The 15,246-nt window shown below is 40.3% G+C and overlaps 1 protein-coding gene across 1 annotated transcript in view; it reads right to left on the reverse strand.

The window, feature by feature from the left end:
* LOC136448452 (uncharacterized) overlaps nucleotides 1-15,246 on the reverse strand; it is a 75,029-nt gene that overhangs the window by 35,824 nt on the left and 23,959 nt on the right. Inside the window, exons 4-17 of the mRNA XM_066448017.1 lie at nucleotides 8,563-8,622; nucleotides 7,403-7,680; nucleotides 6,690-6,810; nucleotides 6,355-6,476; nucleotides 5,338-5,505; nucleotides 4,558-4,691; nucleotides 3,963-4,141; nucleotides 3,399-3,563; nucleotides 3,079-3,162; nucleotides 2,504-2,617; nucleotides 1,954-2,067; nucleotides 1,444-1,503; nucleotides 1,025-1,305; nucleotides 520-640 (exon numbers count right to left, since the gene is read on the reverse strand). Coding sequence (XP_066304114.1) covers nucleotides 520-640; nucleotides 1,025-1,305; nucleotides 1,444-1,503; nucleotides 1,954-2,067; nucleotides 2,504-2,617; nucleotides 3,079-3,162; nucleotides 3,399-3,563; nucleotides 3,963-4,141; nucleotides 4,558-4,691; nucleotides 5,338-5,505; nucleotides 6,355-6,476; nucleotides 6,690-6,810; nucleotides 7,403-7,680; nucleotides 8,563-8,620 — 1,999 coding nt within the window. The 5' untranslated portion in view covers nucleotides 8,621-8,622. The remainder of the gene's footprint in view (nucleotides 1-519; nucleotides 641-1,024; nucleotides 1,306-1,443; nucleotides 1,504-1,953; nucleotides 2,068-2,503; nucleotides 2,618-3,078; nucleotides 3,163-3,398; nucleotides 3,564-3,962; nucleotides 4,142-4,557; nucleotides 4,692-5,337; nucleotides 5,506-6,354; nucleotides 6,477-6,689; nucleotides 6,811-7,402; nucleotides 7,681-8,562; nucleotides 8,623-15,246) is intronic.

Raw genomic sequence — 15,246 nt, forward strand, 5'->3', positions numbered from 1 at the left:
GATCATGTACAGTGTAATCACACTTATCATATAACGTAATCTTACTTATTATGTTAACAACTCAATTTACTTTGTAGGTCCTCTTCTTTTCCATTTGTTTCATTAGGATTTATGGTACAATTTCAATTTGTTCTTTCGTTAATTTCCTTAGTTTTGATTATGTATAATTTTGTTAAAATTCCCATTGTCTTGTTTAGGGGAGCCCCATGAAAAGCCACCTAGGCTTTTGCCGACCCCCCCCCCCCCCCCTCCCCGGCATGTTTCCTTTTTGCCCTGTTTGTCTTTTTATAATTGTACATATATGCAAATAGACAATAAACAAAATAATAAACAAATAAACAAGTTTCGTTGTCTGATTACCACGATGCAATCTTTTGTATTATCATTGGAGATTGTAACGAAATGAGACGATTGGTAACAGTTGTCAGTTGTTGATGAAACATTTGCCCAATGTCTCACTACGCCATTCCCCCGTTTGCAGTTTTACTCTGTTGGTGAAATTTGAGACGTTCTATCTACCTGGATGGCACACACCACAACTCAGAGGACAGTTGGGAAGCATCCACCCAGGGTTACTCTCACATTGGCCGTCACGTGCCCAATTAGGACACCATCTACTCGAGTCACTGCAGTCTGATACCTGCAATGGAACAACCAAGTTGGAAAATTTCAATGACGATCGTGACAGAACGTTTAAATGATTAAACTTGTGACTGCCAACACAAGTAAAATCCCTTATTACTGTATACATGAGGTAATACATGGAGTTAAATCAATAATGAATATAAAATGACGTCCACGTTCATTCCAAAGACACCTCTATTGGCAAATATTAAATAGAAACCCACGAGTCGATATTAAAATATTTTCATTTTTTTATACTTTACAGACCATATGTATAGACTTCATATAGAGCTTTTCATTACTTTTTGTAAATTCTTCTACAAGAAAATAGATCAAGCTTGGGGCAAATGACTATACACGATTTGGGCATAGCATTTGAACATGCAAAGCAACGTCTTACATCAGGGCAGACATCAAAGCTGGCGTCGCTTGTCACCATGTCCACGCCATTGTCGGCTGTACAGGTGTACATTCCGTCATCTTCGGGACGAACTCCTCCGATCACCAGCGTCCCGGTGACTGGGTCGACGACGGCCGAGGCCGGCAGTGCAGCCGAGTTTCCCCGAGTCCAGGTGAAACGCGGAGGAAAGGGACTTCCGCCCGACAAGCAGAGAATAGTCATCTGCTCCCCTTCGTTCACAAGTCTTGTCGGTCTTACCATGGCGGCAATTCTTAAGCCGACTAAAACAAACATACGACAGACAGTGAAATAAAAATGTTCGAGGGCTTATTAAGACTGACAAATTCTTCCAAAAAGATTTGCATTCAAAAATGCAATAAATCGAAAGAAATCGTTATTTTATAATATTTCAAACTAACTTGGACCGGATAGAGTCGTCGTTGGGCCCAGAGGCGTTGTCCGTGTTGTGATGGATATCACTGTAAAACAAGACAAGACAAGCATATAGCAGATATTGAAAGTCTGCAATGCTCCCCCCAAGGGCTAGTGACGTACACAGTAGAATCACCAGAAACTCAGAAATATTTAGAACAATCAGATGCAGAACCAACCGTTACAGAGACTCACTGATCCCTTACTTTGCCAAACTCCTAAACACACACAGCTAATCATTGTTTAGACGCTTAAACCGTCATTACTATATGAATTCGTCACTAGTATATGTGCAATATTTATTTCTAGGAAGTTTATGTAAATCCGGAAACCCGGAAGAATGATGATGGTGATGATGATGAAGTGTATGTAAGTCTAAAGTATATGCGTAATATTTATATGTAGTAAGTCGTTTTTTATTACTTGTAATTTTATAGTTCCATGTGTAGAAACGATTACTCTGTACAAAAACATGCAATTACATTGGAAATACTTACTTGTTTCACAATGATCTCCTTCATAGCCAGGAATACAATTACAGGTGTAGCTGTTGACGCCGTCAATGCAAGTTCCGCCATTTTCACAGACCACAGAATAACAGTCGTCGATGTCTGCATTGACATAATGGATCACAGTTAGCGTACTTCAAAGAAATTCAAACCGTAATTGCCTCAAATATACTACAAGTCTCCATAGACGATTGGCATGGTATTTCCTCCATGTCAAAGCTTTTCTTCTCCACGGCTAGTAGACAATTCCAGTCAACGTAGAAGTAACAATGGTAACATCCATAGAAAAAAATGGTTTTCCATAGAAAGCACCGTAACGATTATTTTATGCTAGTTCATGTGCACGTATAATACAAGTACATGTAGCGTCCATAGCAGGCTCTCTGGGGCCTTTGGGGGGCTTCTAATACACGTTTGATGACTGATAACTTCTTTTGCATTGGGTGCAGCCAGTCCGTAACCATTTGGCCCATAGTCATCAACAAAAGTGTACTATAAGCCCCCCCCCCCCCCAAAAGACCCCAGAGAGCCTGTTTACCTGTTTCACAATGATCTCCTTCATAGCCAGAGGCACAGTTACAGGTGTAGGTGCTGATGTCGTTAATACAAGTTCCGCCATTTTCACAGATTACAGAAGCACAGTTGTCTCTGTCTGCATTGACATATTGGAACGGCAGTCAAAATACTTGCGAACAATTGAACAACATTTGTGTCAAATGCTGTAGATCTACACAATCATAATAATGGTTTATTGGTTTATTGGTCAGAAATTATCCGTGCAATGGCAGCCAGTGCTGAATTGCAGCAGGGTTTAGAATCACATACTTAGTAATACACAACAGATACATATTTGCTCCACACTTGCACATTACTGTCGCAAGGGTCTGGCAGGCTGCCATTCGGCGCCAGCAAGTGATCTCAATACGACACATACTGTTAGCGGTGCATTTGCGTCGATTGTAAACAGGTTAAGCTCCGCAGACACTGAGACTATTCTAAGGAACTCGCCTAGTTACAGCAGTCAAATCGTTGGGAAACTTGAGCCATTTTTCTTTTCTTTAAAGAACGCCATGAAAACATTTTATACACAGCATAATCAATGGAGGAAATTACTTGTTTGAAAAATGCTACTTCCGTCGATTTTGGTGCGAGCAAGGCCGTTCTCACAATCCACCCTTATCTCTGACTCGTCATAGTCTGGAAGAAAACAAATAGTCAAATTAATTGTAATGTCATTATAACTGATGAAAGACACTTTGACTTTTTACACTTAAGATTATCGCGTTTCTTTTTGCTAACAACAACATCGAGTTGAACGAAATGGTGGCACACATGGCCATCTGTGGCGTCACGACTCGAGTACTCGTGCTAACAATAACATAAAACGGAATTTTAATCGAAAACCCAATAAAAATGAAATACTAGTAACACACCATTTTCACAGCGGTCAACAACCTTGTTTTCGCAAGGAAAGATTTCATGGACGAGGTTGTACAAGACAGGGTCATAGACCATGAGCTCCTCGCGGGTGTTGACATGGTTGTGGATTCCGTCAGGAGGGTCCCTTTCGTGGTTTACGTCGAAGTAGCTTTGTACTCCTTTACAAGGCGAAGCAAAACGTACATACTTTAAAAACAACTTGTGAAAAATGTAGCTAAACAGCTTTTATAGTACATATGACATTTTAACACGCTGAAATTAACATCAGTCCTTATTACTCTGTACACCGTTTATAAAAAATCGAGTTCCCTATGGATTCTAAATTTGCATTTGTAAGAATTAATTAAATACTCAAGCTCGATGGCGAATTAATGGCTCCGCTCCTAGGCCCTGAAGAATGATAAAACATGACAACATTCCATTTTTCGCATTCCTTGCTTTTCTGCCCATATCATTTGTTCTTCCTTCCCTCCATGTCATTGTTCCATGGTGGTTACGTTTCTCACATCCACCCCCGCTGTTCATTCTTCAATTGCCATTTGTATGATTTTACCCACCTTCTGCCCAGTACTCGAACACGGTGTCGGCTGCATATGTGTTGGCAAATCGTCCGTTTGCCAAGGCGTCTTGGTAAGCCGCTTCCAGACGAGCGTTGAAGTCCGGAATCACAATTCTAGCCGCCATATTGTGCACACCGTGGGCAAACTCGTGCATGAAGATGTCTTCCACTCTTAATCTGATTTACAGGAAAATTTCGATAGAAAAGAACCAATGTGAATATCTAATCAAACATACTTTAAAACTTACTTGAGTTCAACACAAATTCTTTGGAGTATTATCATTACATTGTTGGCTTTAGCTTGTTGCACTGCAGTGTGCATTTGTATGAAACATAGATATTTGGTCAGGCAGAGATAGTATTGTGGGAACATACAAAGTAATATTTTCCAAGCAGAGGTTTTGGTCGAGTAGGGTAGGAGTGTCCGGGATTTTTCTTGAAGGGAGACAGACGTAAAAAAAATCCCGTAGACTCCTACCCTACACGACCGAAACCTCTGCTTGTAGAATAACACGAGAAGACATCCACAGCAAACGAAGGTCTCCCTCTACAACATGGTTTATACGGTCTACACAGGCAACGGCTTCGCATACCTGTCATGTTGGTAACACAGAACATTTTCCTCGGCCCCTGTCGACACCGGAAAAGTCACCGTCCCCCCCAGTCCTCGAGCCCGGGTGTTGAAACTCGGGTCCATGTTTGAATGTTCGGGGATATCCAGAGTTACCTGGTGATCACATCGTGACATCATACTTCCACAAAACCATAATGACAATGCATTTTGCTACTCTAGGGCCCATGTACACTTTTATTCTTGGCAACTGCAATGTGTTTTCTATCATCCACATTTATATTACCCCTAATTAAGTTATCCAGAATTGTATATCGGGAGTACAAAGAAGACAAAATTTATGAGACTAAATTTGTCTTTATGTATCATACGTTCTCTTAGTCCGCTAATGCTGTCAGCAAAATATGATAATTTTGATTAAGATGTTGTGAATGGATGTCATATTCAGGAAATCTAGGATAGAATGCCGTGTTCCGAGATATGGACTGTACTTATAAGACGCTCTACATTGTCGCTATGGAGCACTAGTATAGTATTATGTCATATGATGTTGTCAACTGTTGTTTATTCCGTATATACTATTTTTAATTGTTTTTATCTCCCGCTATATATGTAAATATTACGATTTTAAGAAGTATGAATGTAAATGTTTTTACAAACCACTGTAAAAAGCAACAAAATTCAGACATAGTGTTTGCGATGTTGCACTTGACGAATAAAGTTTCAAGTTTCAAAGTTTTCAGAAATCTGGCGTTACGGTAACAATTTCACATTTAAGGTGATGTAAATTGTATCCAATTACCTCGGATTCAGCCATGATGGCTGCTCTACCATAGACGTTAAAGTACGAGTCCCGCAGGTCCCTCCTGTCCGCTAACATGAACAGCACGTCGTAGCAACATCTCCGGAGGGCGTCATCAGGCAGCAGGGAAGAGCTCAGGATCGGGATACCGTATGCATGCAGGTATTTCTAATGTTTGAAAAATTACCCCGTTAGTTTTCGTGACTAATACAAACGTCCCAGAAGATCTGCTGAAGAAAGAAGCTAGGGGGTCATATAAATATATATTCAAGGCTGCCGCCATAAATATCGAGGAGGCCTAGGTTTGGAAACACGCAACCTTCCTAAGAGTATATCTTTCTTTATTGAGCGATGTGTAAACTTCGTATCAGTGACCATTCCCTACACATAGAATCTGACAGACATAACCGTACCCCTCCTAATGATAGAACATGCAAATTATGTGACCATTTACATGAAGATGAAACCCATTTTTTACTCGATTGTTCCTTATATGAAGATGAGCGCCAATCGCTGTTTAAAACAATAGAACTAGACAAGAAATGTACAAAAATGTCACAGGAGGACACTTTCATATACCTTATGTCATGTAAGAATGAGCACATAATGGACAAATTATGTAGTCATGTTTCAAAATGTTTCAAAAAGAGAGAAGAAACTATTACATGTATTAGATTATCAATATCAGTATATCAATAATAGCAATAGTCCACCATTTGTTTGATCTTTAGTTCACAAGATTAGAATGTAGAATTGTATCAATTCTTTTTATGTATTTTGCTTCTTATAGACCATGTGTGCATTTAGCATATCTGGGCAGGAACATGCAATAAAGACTATTATTATTATTATACAACTTTTAACAGTAATTATAGTATTCTAAGTTGTGTGTGTCACTGATATAAGTCGGTATTGTATTGCTTAAACTCCGTATGCAAAAATCATTGTCATTATCATTATTATGCACCAATCTATACCTAAAGTTGAAAAATACCAAAAGAACAAGTCCGAACTGACCTGATAAAAAGTGTCCAAATTGAGTTCTGCCCGAACTTCATCCGGGACATTTGTGACGTTACTACACTCCCAGGTATCCCATGAACGACCGCGCTTGGTTGTGAGACACTCATGAGGTAAATCTGAGGACAGCAAAATAACTGATTACCTAGCATGCTCGTTTGGCATGGCTATTCTAAAAGTATAAGACAAGTTCCGTAGTCCAATTACCACGATGACAACCTTTATACTTGAAGATTGTAGCCAAAAGAGAAAATTGGTAACCACTCCACCTTCTCCCATTTGAATTTTTTGAATTTTAACTCTTTTCATAAAATTTGAGACGTTCTATTTACCTGGGTGGCACACACCGCAACTCAGGGGACAGTTAGGAAGCATCCACCCAGGGTTACTCTCACATTGGCCGTCACGTGCCCAATTAGGACACCATTTACTTGAGTCACTGCAGCCTGATATCTGCAATTGAACAATCAAGTTGGAATTTTCAGTGACAGTCGCGACAGAATGTCTAAAACTTGCGATTGTCAGTACAAGTAAAGCCCCTTATTACTGTACAAATGCGGTAAATATATGGAGCTCAATACACCAAATTCAATAATGAAAACAAAAAATGACGTCCACAGTCTGATATTTGCAATGGAACAGTAAATTTGGAATTTTCATTTAAAAGAAAATTGTTGCTCCATGAAAGACACATCAATTGCAATACATCCCATTCAACAAATACAAAACGATGTCTAAGCACATTCCAAAAAGAAATGTACATGCAAATGTAAATTTTAAACACAATAATCAATATCAATTTTCAGTTTTCATACTTTTTGCAAATTCTTTTGAAACAAAATATTGAAATTCGAATTCTCAAACCCCTTATTGATGATTGCATGAATTGTATCAAAATGAATTACTCCATCTTCAGTCATGATTGCTCGTACCATCGTTCGTCCTATCATAGAAGTGAAAAAGTCAACAGTTGTCAAGCTCGCAGTAAATAATAATACTGGATGCTTATCATTTGATATTGAAAAGCATTAAGAAAATGCCTCACATCAGGGCAGACAGAAAAGCTGACGTTACTAGTCACCACGTCCACGCCATTGTCGGCTGTACAGGTGTACATTCCGTCATCTTCGGGAAGAACGCTTCCAATCACCAGCGTCCCGGTACCTGGGTCGACGACGGCCGCGTTCGGAAGTGCAGCCGAGTTTTCCCGAGTCCAGGTGAAACTCGGAAGGGGACTTCCGGCCGACAAGCAGAGAAGAGTCAACTGCTCCCCTTCGTTCACAAGTCTTGTCGGTCTTACCATGGCGGCATTTCTAAGGGCGCCTAAAACAAGCGAGCAAAAGATCGAAAAAAATACCAACCAATGACATAACATTCTTTTATTTCCAATTAAGATGATCGACAAGATGTCATTGAAATTACAATTCAATTGCGAAAATCGCTCCGTCACGATGTTTTAACCCTATTCGTACGGGGGGGGGGCGCCAACTTTCATGTCGCATGACTCCGGAACGGTTTATGCTAGAGCCGCCAAACTTGGTGACTTTTCATACAATCTAGTTGGCAAAAATTCCATAATCATAAGTTGATAAGTAAGTTCATGGCAAGGGGTTTCTGACAGGCAGATTTTACCAAATTCACTAATTTCGAATTTAACAGTGTAGTTTTCAGGTTTTCTGGCTAAACCACACCTATTCCGACTTAGGTATAAAAAGTCAGGTTTCCGTTTAAAATCGTCACTACCTGGTATTTTTATACAAAAGGTTCAATTAGGAGTTTTTTGTCTATTTTCAGTTTTAGGTTTTTTTGCTCAAGTAAATTGTATATATGAAAATTCTAGCAGGCGGATCCAAGGTGGCGTTATTTCATAACGTCATCTTGACTTCGTCGCTGTTGCTATTGACAGCAAAGGTCTTTTTTTGCTGTTAGTCATCATTTTAGTTAAATTTTTGCATACCTCTGACTTTCATTGAAATACCCTATTTAAACGGTTCCAGCCAATAAAATAATGTAAATAACGTCATGATAACGTCATATGACATCATAATGAGACCAAAGCTGTCATATTATTTCAATTTCACTTTTAAATCATCCTCTAAAAATCTGGTGGTCATGCGATAAGTAATAATGGAGTTACGGGGGCAGGCCTCAAAAGGCCAAACCTAGGATGACCAAAAAAGAACGGTCTTAATATGTTGAACTAACGTGGTCCGCCTGGCGTTGTCAATAAGCTCGACGTCGTTGCCTGCGTTGTGGTGGACATCGCTGTAGTAAAAAAGATCATTGTGAAACAAGGTAAGAAGAATTTCCTAACTTATCGCGGGTGGTGGGGCTAAATGATTTCATACTGATCTCCTTCGGAGAAATAAGCACAAATACAGCTGAAGTTGTTGACGCCGTCAATGCAAGTTCCGCCATTTTCACAGACCACAGAAGAACAGTCGTCGATGTCTGCATTGACGTATTGAGATGGCAGTAAATGTGTTGCGACAGAAACCAAATTGCAATTGCTTTCGCTAAAAATATGAATCTTCAAAGACAATAAGAAGGAGATTTTCTCCATGTCTATGTTGTTCATCTCCAGGTCATGAGACTCTTCCAGCCAACGTTGATGTAAGATTACTGACGTTCTTAGAATAAAGTCGTTCTTTTCAACACAAAACGCGGCGATTTAATCAAGTTTATACCCGTATGCAGGTGTATAATAAAAGAACTTACTTGTTTCACAATGATCTCCTCCATAGCCAGGAGCACAATTACAGCTGTAGCTGTTGACGCTGTCAATGCAAGTTCCGCCATTTTCACAGACCACAGAAGAACAGTCGTCGATGTCTGCATTGACATAGTGGGATGGCAGTTAAATGTGTTTCCGAGAAATTCAACCTGCAATTGCCTGAAATATGCTATGAATCTCCAAAGACAATCAGCAGTAGATTTCTTCAATGTCAAGACTTTTCATCTCCACTGCTACGAGACATATGTTAATGTTAAAGTACCAAATGTGACAGTCTTAGAATAAAGTTCTGCTTTGCCATTCAAAACGCCCGCACCGATCTTATTTACAACTTTATGATAGGAATACTTACTTGTTTCACAATGATCTCCTCCATAGCCAGGAAGACAATTACAGCTGTAGCTGTTGACGCCGTCAATGCAAGTTCCGCCATTTTCACAGACCACAGATGAACAGTCGTCGATGTCTGCATTGACATAGTGGGATGGCAGTTAAATGTGTTTCCGAGAAATTCAACCTGCAATTGCCTGAAATATGCTATGAATCTCCAAAGACAATCAGCAGTAGATTTCCTCCATGTCAAGACTTTTCTTCTCCACTGCTACGAGACATATGTCAATGTTCAAGTATCAAATTTGACAGTCTAAGAATAAAGTTCTGCTTTGCCATTCAAAACGCCCGCACCGATCTTTTTTACAACTTTATGATAGGAATACTTACTTGTTTCACAATGATCTCCTCCATAGCCAGGAGCACAATTACAGCTGTAGCTGTTGACGCCGTCAATGCAAGTTCCGCCATTTTCACAGACCACAGAAGAACAGTCGTCGATGTCTGCATTGACATAGTGGGATGGCAGTTAAATGTGTTTCCGAGAAATTCAACCTGCAATTGCCTGCAATATGCTATGAATCTCCAAAGACAATCAGCAGTAGATTTCCTCCATGTCAAGACTTTTCTTCTCCACTGCTACGAGACATATGTCAATGTTCAAGTACCAAATGTGACAGTCTAAGAATAAAGTTCTGCTTTGCCATTCAAAACGCCCGCACCGATCTTTTTTACAACTTTATGATAGGAATACTTACTTGTTTCACAATGATCTCCTCCATAGCCAGGAGCACAATTACAGCTGTAGCTGTTGACGCCGTCAATGCAAGTTCCGCCATTTTCACAGACCACAGAAGAACAGTCGTCGATGTCTGCATTGACATAGTGGGATGGCAGTTAAATGTGTTTCCGAGAAATTCAACCTGCAATTGCCTGAAATATGCTATGAATCTCCAAAGACAATCAGCAGTAGATTTCCTCCATGTCAAGACTTGTCTTCTCCACTGCTACGAGACATATGTCAATGTTAAAGTACCAAATGTGACAGTCTAAGAATAAAGTTCTGCTTTGCCATTCAAAACGCCCGCACCGATCTTTTTTACAACTTTATGATAGGAATACTTACTTGTTTCACAATGATCTCCTCCATAGCCAGGAGCACAATTACAGCTGTAGCTGTTGACGCCGTCAATGCAAGTTCCGCCATTTTCACAGACCACAGAAGAACAGTCGTCGATGTCTGCATTGACATAGTGGGATGGCAGTTAAATGTGTTTCCGAGAAATTCAACCTGCAATATGCTATGAATCTCCAAAGATAATCAGCAGTAGATTTCCTCCATGTCAAGACTTTTCTTCTCCTCTGCTACCTGGATATATGTCAATGTTGAAGTACCAAATGTGACAGTCTTAGAATAAAGGTCTGATTTGCCATTCAAAACGCCCGCACCGATCTTTTTTACAACTTTATGATAGGAATACTTACTTGTTTCACAATGATCTCCTCCATAGCCAGGAGCACAATTACAGCTGTAGCTGTTGACGCCGTCAATGCAAGTTCCGCCATTTTCACAGACCACAGAAGAACAGTCGTCGATGTCTGCATTGACATAGTGGGATGGCAGTTAAATGTGTTTCCGAGAAATTCAACCTGCAATTGCCTGAAATATGCTATGAATCTCCAAAGACAATCAGCAGTAGATTTCCTCCATGTCAAGACTTTTCTTCTCCACTGCTACGAGACATATGTCAATGTTCAAGTATCAAATTTGACAGTCTAAGAATAAAGTTCTGCTTTGCCATTCAAAACGCCCGCACCGATCTTTTTTACAACTTTATGATAGGAATACTTACTTGTTTCACAATGATCTCCTCCATAGCCAGGAGCACAATTACAGCTGTAGCTGTTGACGCCGTCAATGCAAGTTCCGCCATTTTCACAGACCACAGAAGAACAGTCGTCGATGTCTGCATTGACATAGTGGGATGGCAGTTAAATGTGTTTCCGAGAAATTCAACCTGCAATTGCCTGAAATATGCTATGAATCTCCAAAGACAATCAGCAGTAGATTTCCTCCATGTCAAGACTTTTCTTCTCCACTGCTACGAGACATATGTCAATGTTAAAGTACCAAATGTGACAGTCTAAGAATAAAGTTCTGCTTTGCCATTCAAAACGCCCGCACCGATCTTTTTTACAACTTTATGATAGGAATACTTACTTGTTTCACAATGATCTCCTCCATAGCCAGGAGCACAATTACAGCTGTAGCTGTTGACGCCGTCAATGCAAGTTCCGCCATTTTCACAGACCACAGAAGAACAGTCGTCGATGTCTGCATTGACATAGTGGGATGGCAGTTAAATGTGTTTCCGAGAAATTCAACCTGCAATTGCCTGAAATATGCTATGAATCTCCAAAGACGATCAGCAGTAGATTTCCTCCATGTCAAGACTTTTCTTCTCCACTGCTACGAGACATATGTCAATGTTCAAGTATCAAATTTGACAGTCTAAGAATAAAGTTCTGCTTTGCCATTCAAAACGCCCGCACCGATCTTTTTTACAACTTTATGATAGGAATACTTACTTGTTTCACAATGATCTCCTTCATAGCCAGGAGCACAATTACAGCTGTAGCTGTTGACGCCGTCAATGCAAGTTCCGCCATTTTCACAGACCACAGAAGAACAGTCGTCGATGTCTGCATTGACATAGTGGGATGGCAGTTAAATGTGTTTCCGAGAAATTCAACCTGCAATTGCCTGAAATATGCTATGAATCTCCAAAGACAATCAGCAGTAGATTTCCTCCATGTCAAGACTTTTCTTCTCCTCTGCTACGAGACATATGTCAATGTTCAAGTACCAAATGTGACAGTCTAAGAATAAAGTTCTGCTTTGCCATTCAAAACGCCCGCACCGATCTTTTTTACAACTTTATGATAGGAATACTTACTTGTTTCACAATGATCTCCTCCATAGCCAGGAGCACAATTACAGCTGTAGCTGTTGACGCCGTCAATGCAAGTTCCGCCATTTTCACAGACCACAGAAGAACAGTCGTCGATGTCTGCATTGACATAGTGGGATGGCAGTTAAATGTGTTTCCGAGAAATTCAACCTGCAATTGCCTGAAATATGCTATGAATCTCCAAAGACAATCAGCAGTAGATTTCCTCCATCTCAAGACTTTTCTTCTCCACTGCTACGAGACATATGTCAATGTTCAAGTACCAAATGTGACAGTCTAAGAATAAAGTTCTGCTTTGCCATTCAAAACGCCCGCACCGATCTTTTTTACAACTTTATGATAGGAATACTTACTTGTTTCACAATGATCTCCTCCATAGCCAGGAGCACAATTACAGCTGTAGCTGTTGACGCCGTCAATGCAAGTTCCGCCATTTTCACAGACCACAGAAGAACAGTCGTCGATGTCTGCATTGACATAGTGGGATGGCAGTTAAATGTGTTTCCGAGAAATTCAACCTGCAATTGCCTGAAATATGCTATGAATCTCCAAAGACAATCAGCAGTAGATTTCCTCCATGTCAAGACTTTTCTTCTCCACTGCTACGAGACATATGTCAATGTTCAAGTATCAAATTTGACAGTCTAAGAATAAAGTTCTGCTTTGCCATTCAAAACGCCCGCACCGATCTTTTTTACAACTTTATGATAGGAATACTTACTTGTTTCACAATGATCTCCTCCATAGCCAGGAGCACAATTACAGCTGTAGCTGTTGACGCCGTCAATGCAAGTTCCGCCATTTTCACAGACCACAGAAGAACAGTCGTCGATGTCTGCATTGACATAGTGGGATGGCAGTTAAATGTGTTTCCGAGAAATTCAACCTGCAATTGCCTGAAATATGCTATGAATCTCCAAAGACGATCAGCAGTAGATTTCCTCCATGTCAAGACTTTTCTTCTCCACTGCTACGAGACATATGTCAATGTTCAAGTATCAAATTTGACAGTCTAAGAATAAAGTTCTGCTTTGCCATTCAAAACGCCCGCACCGATCTTTTTTACAACTTTATGATAGGAATACTTACTTGTTTCACAATGATCTCCTTCATAGCCAGGAGCACAATTACAGCTGTAGCTGTTGACGCCGTCAATGCAAGTTCCGCCATTTTCACAGACCACAGAAGAACAGTCGTCGATGTCTGCATTGACATAGTGGGATGGCAGTTAAATGTGTTTCCGAGAAATTCAACCTGCAATTGCCTGAAATATGCTATGAATCTCCAAAGACAATCAGCAGTAGATTTCCTCCATGTCAAGACTTTTCTTCTCCTCTGCTACGAGACATATGTCAATGTTCAAGTACCAAATGTGACAGTCTAAGAATAAAGTTCTGCTTTGCCATTCAAAACGCCCGCACCGATCTTTTTTACAACTTTATGATAGGAATACTTACTTGTTTCACAATGATCTCCTCCATAGCCAGGAGCACAATTACAGCTGTAGCTGTTGACGCCGTCAATGCAAGTTCCGCCATTTTCACAGACCACAGAAGAACAGTCGTCGATGTCTGCATTGACATAGTGGGATGGCAGTTAAATGTGTTTCCGAGAAATTCAACCTGCAATTGCCTGAAATATGCTATGAATCTCCAAAGACAATCAGCAGTAGATTTCCTCCATGTCAAGACTTTTCTTCTCCACTGCTACGAGACATATGTCAATGTTCAAGTACCAAATGTGACAGTCTAAGAATAAAGTTCTGCTTTGCCATTCAAAACGCCCGCACCGATCTTTTTTACAACTTTATGATAGGAATACTTACTTGTTTCACAATGATCTCCTCCATAGCCAGGAGCACAATTACAGCTGTAGCTGTTGACGCCGTCAATGCAAGTTCCGCCATTTTCACAGACCACAGAAGAACAGTCGTCGATGTCTGCATTGACATAGTGGGATGGCAGTTAAATGTGTTTCCGAGAAATTCAACCTGCAATTGCCTGAAATATGCTATGAATCTCCAAAGACAATCAGCAGTAGATTTCCTCCATGTCAAGACTTTTCTTCTCCACTGCTACGAGACATATGTCAATGTTCAAGTATCAAATTTGACAGTCTAAGAATAAAGTTCTGCTTTGCCATTCAAAACGCCCGCACCGATCTTTTTTACAACTTTATGATAGGAATACTTACTTGTTTCACAATGATCTCCTTCATAGCCAGGAGCACAATTACAGCTGTAGCTGTTGACGCCGTCAATGCAAGTTCCGCCATTTTCACAGACCACAGAAGAACAGTCGTCGATGTCTGCATTGACATAGTGGGATGGCAGTTAAATGTGTTTCCGAGAAATTCAACCTGCAATTGCCTGAAATATGCTATGAATCTCCAAAGACAATCAGCAGTAGATTTCCTCCATGTCAAGACTTTTCTTCTCCACTGCTACGAGACATATGTCAATGTTCAAGTACCAAATGTGACAGTCTAAGAATAAAGTTCTGCTTTGCCATTCAAAACGCCCGCACCGATCTTTTTTACAACTTTATGATAGGAATACTTACTTGTTTCACAATGATCTCCTCCATAGCCAGGAGCACAATTACAGCTGTAGCTGTTGACGCCGTCAATGCAAGTTCCGCCATTTTCACAGACCACAGAAGAACAGTCGTCGATGTCTGCATTGACATAGTGGGATGGCAGTTAAATGTGTTTCCGAGAAATTCAACCTGCAATTGCCTGAAATATGCTATGAATCTCCAAAGACAATCAGCAGTAGATTTCCTCCATGTCAAGACTTTTCTTCTCCTCTGCTACCTCGACACATGTCAATGTTCAAGTACCAAATGTGACAGT

The sequence above is a fragment of the Branchiostoma lanceolatum genome, chromosome 14, assembly GCF_035083965.1.
Source record: "Branchiostoma lanceolatum isolate klBraLanc5 chromosome 14, klBraLanc5.hap2, whole genome shotgun sequence".
NCBI classification, from domain to species: Eukaryota; Metazoa; Chordata; class Leptocardii; order Amphioxiformes; family Branchiostomatidae; genus Branchiostoma; species Branchiostoma lanceolatum.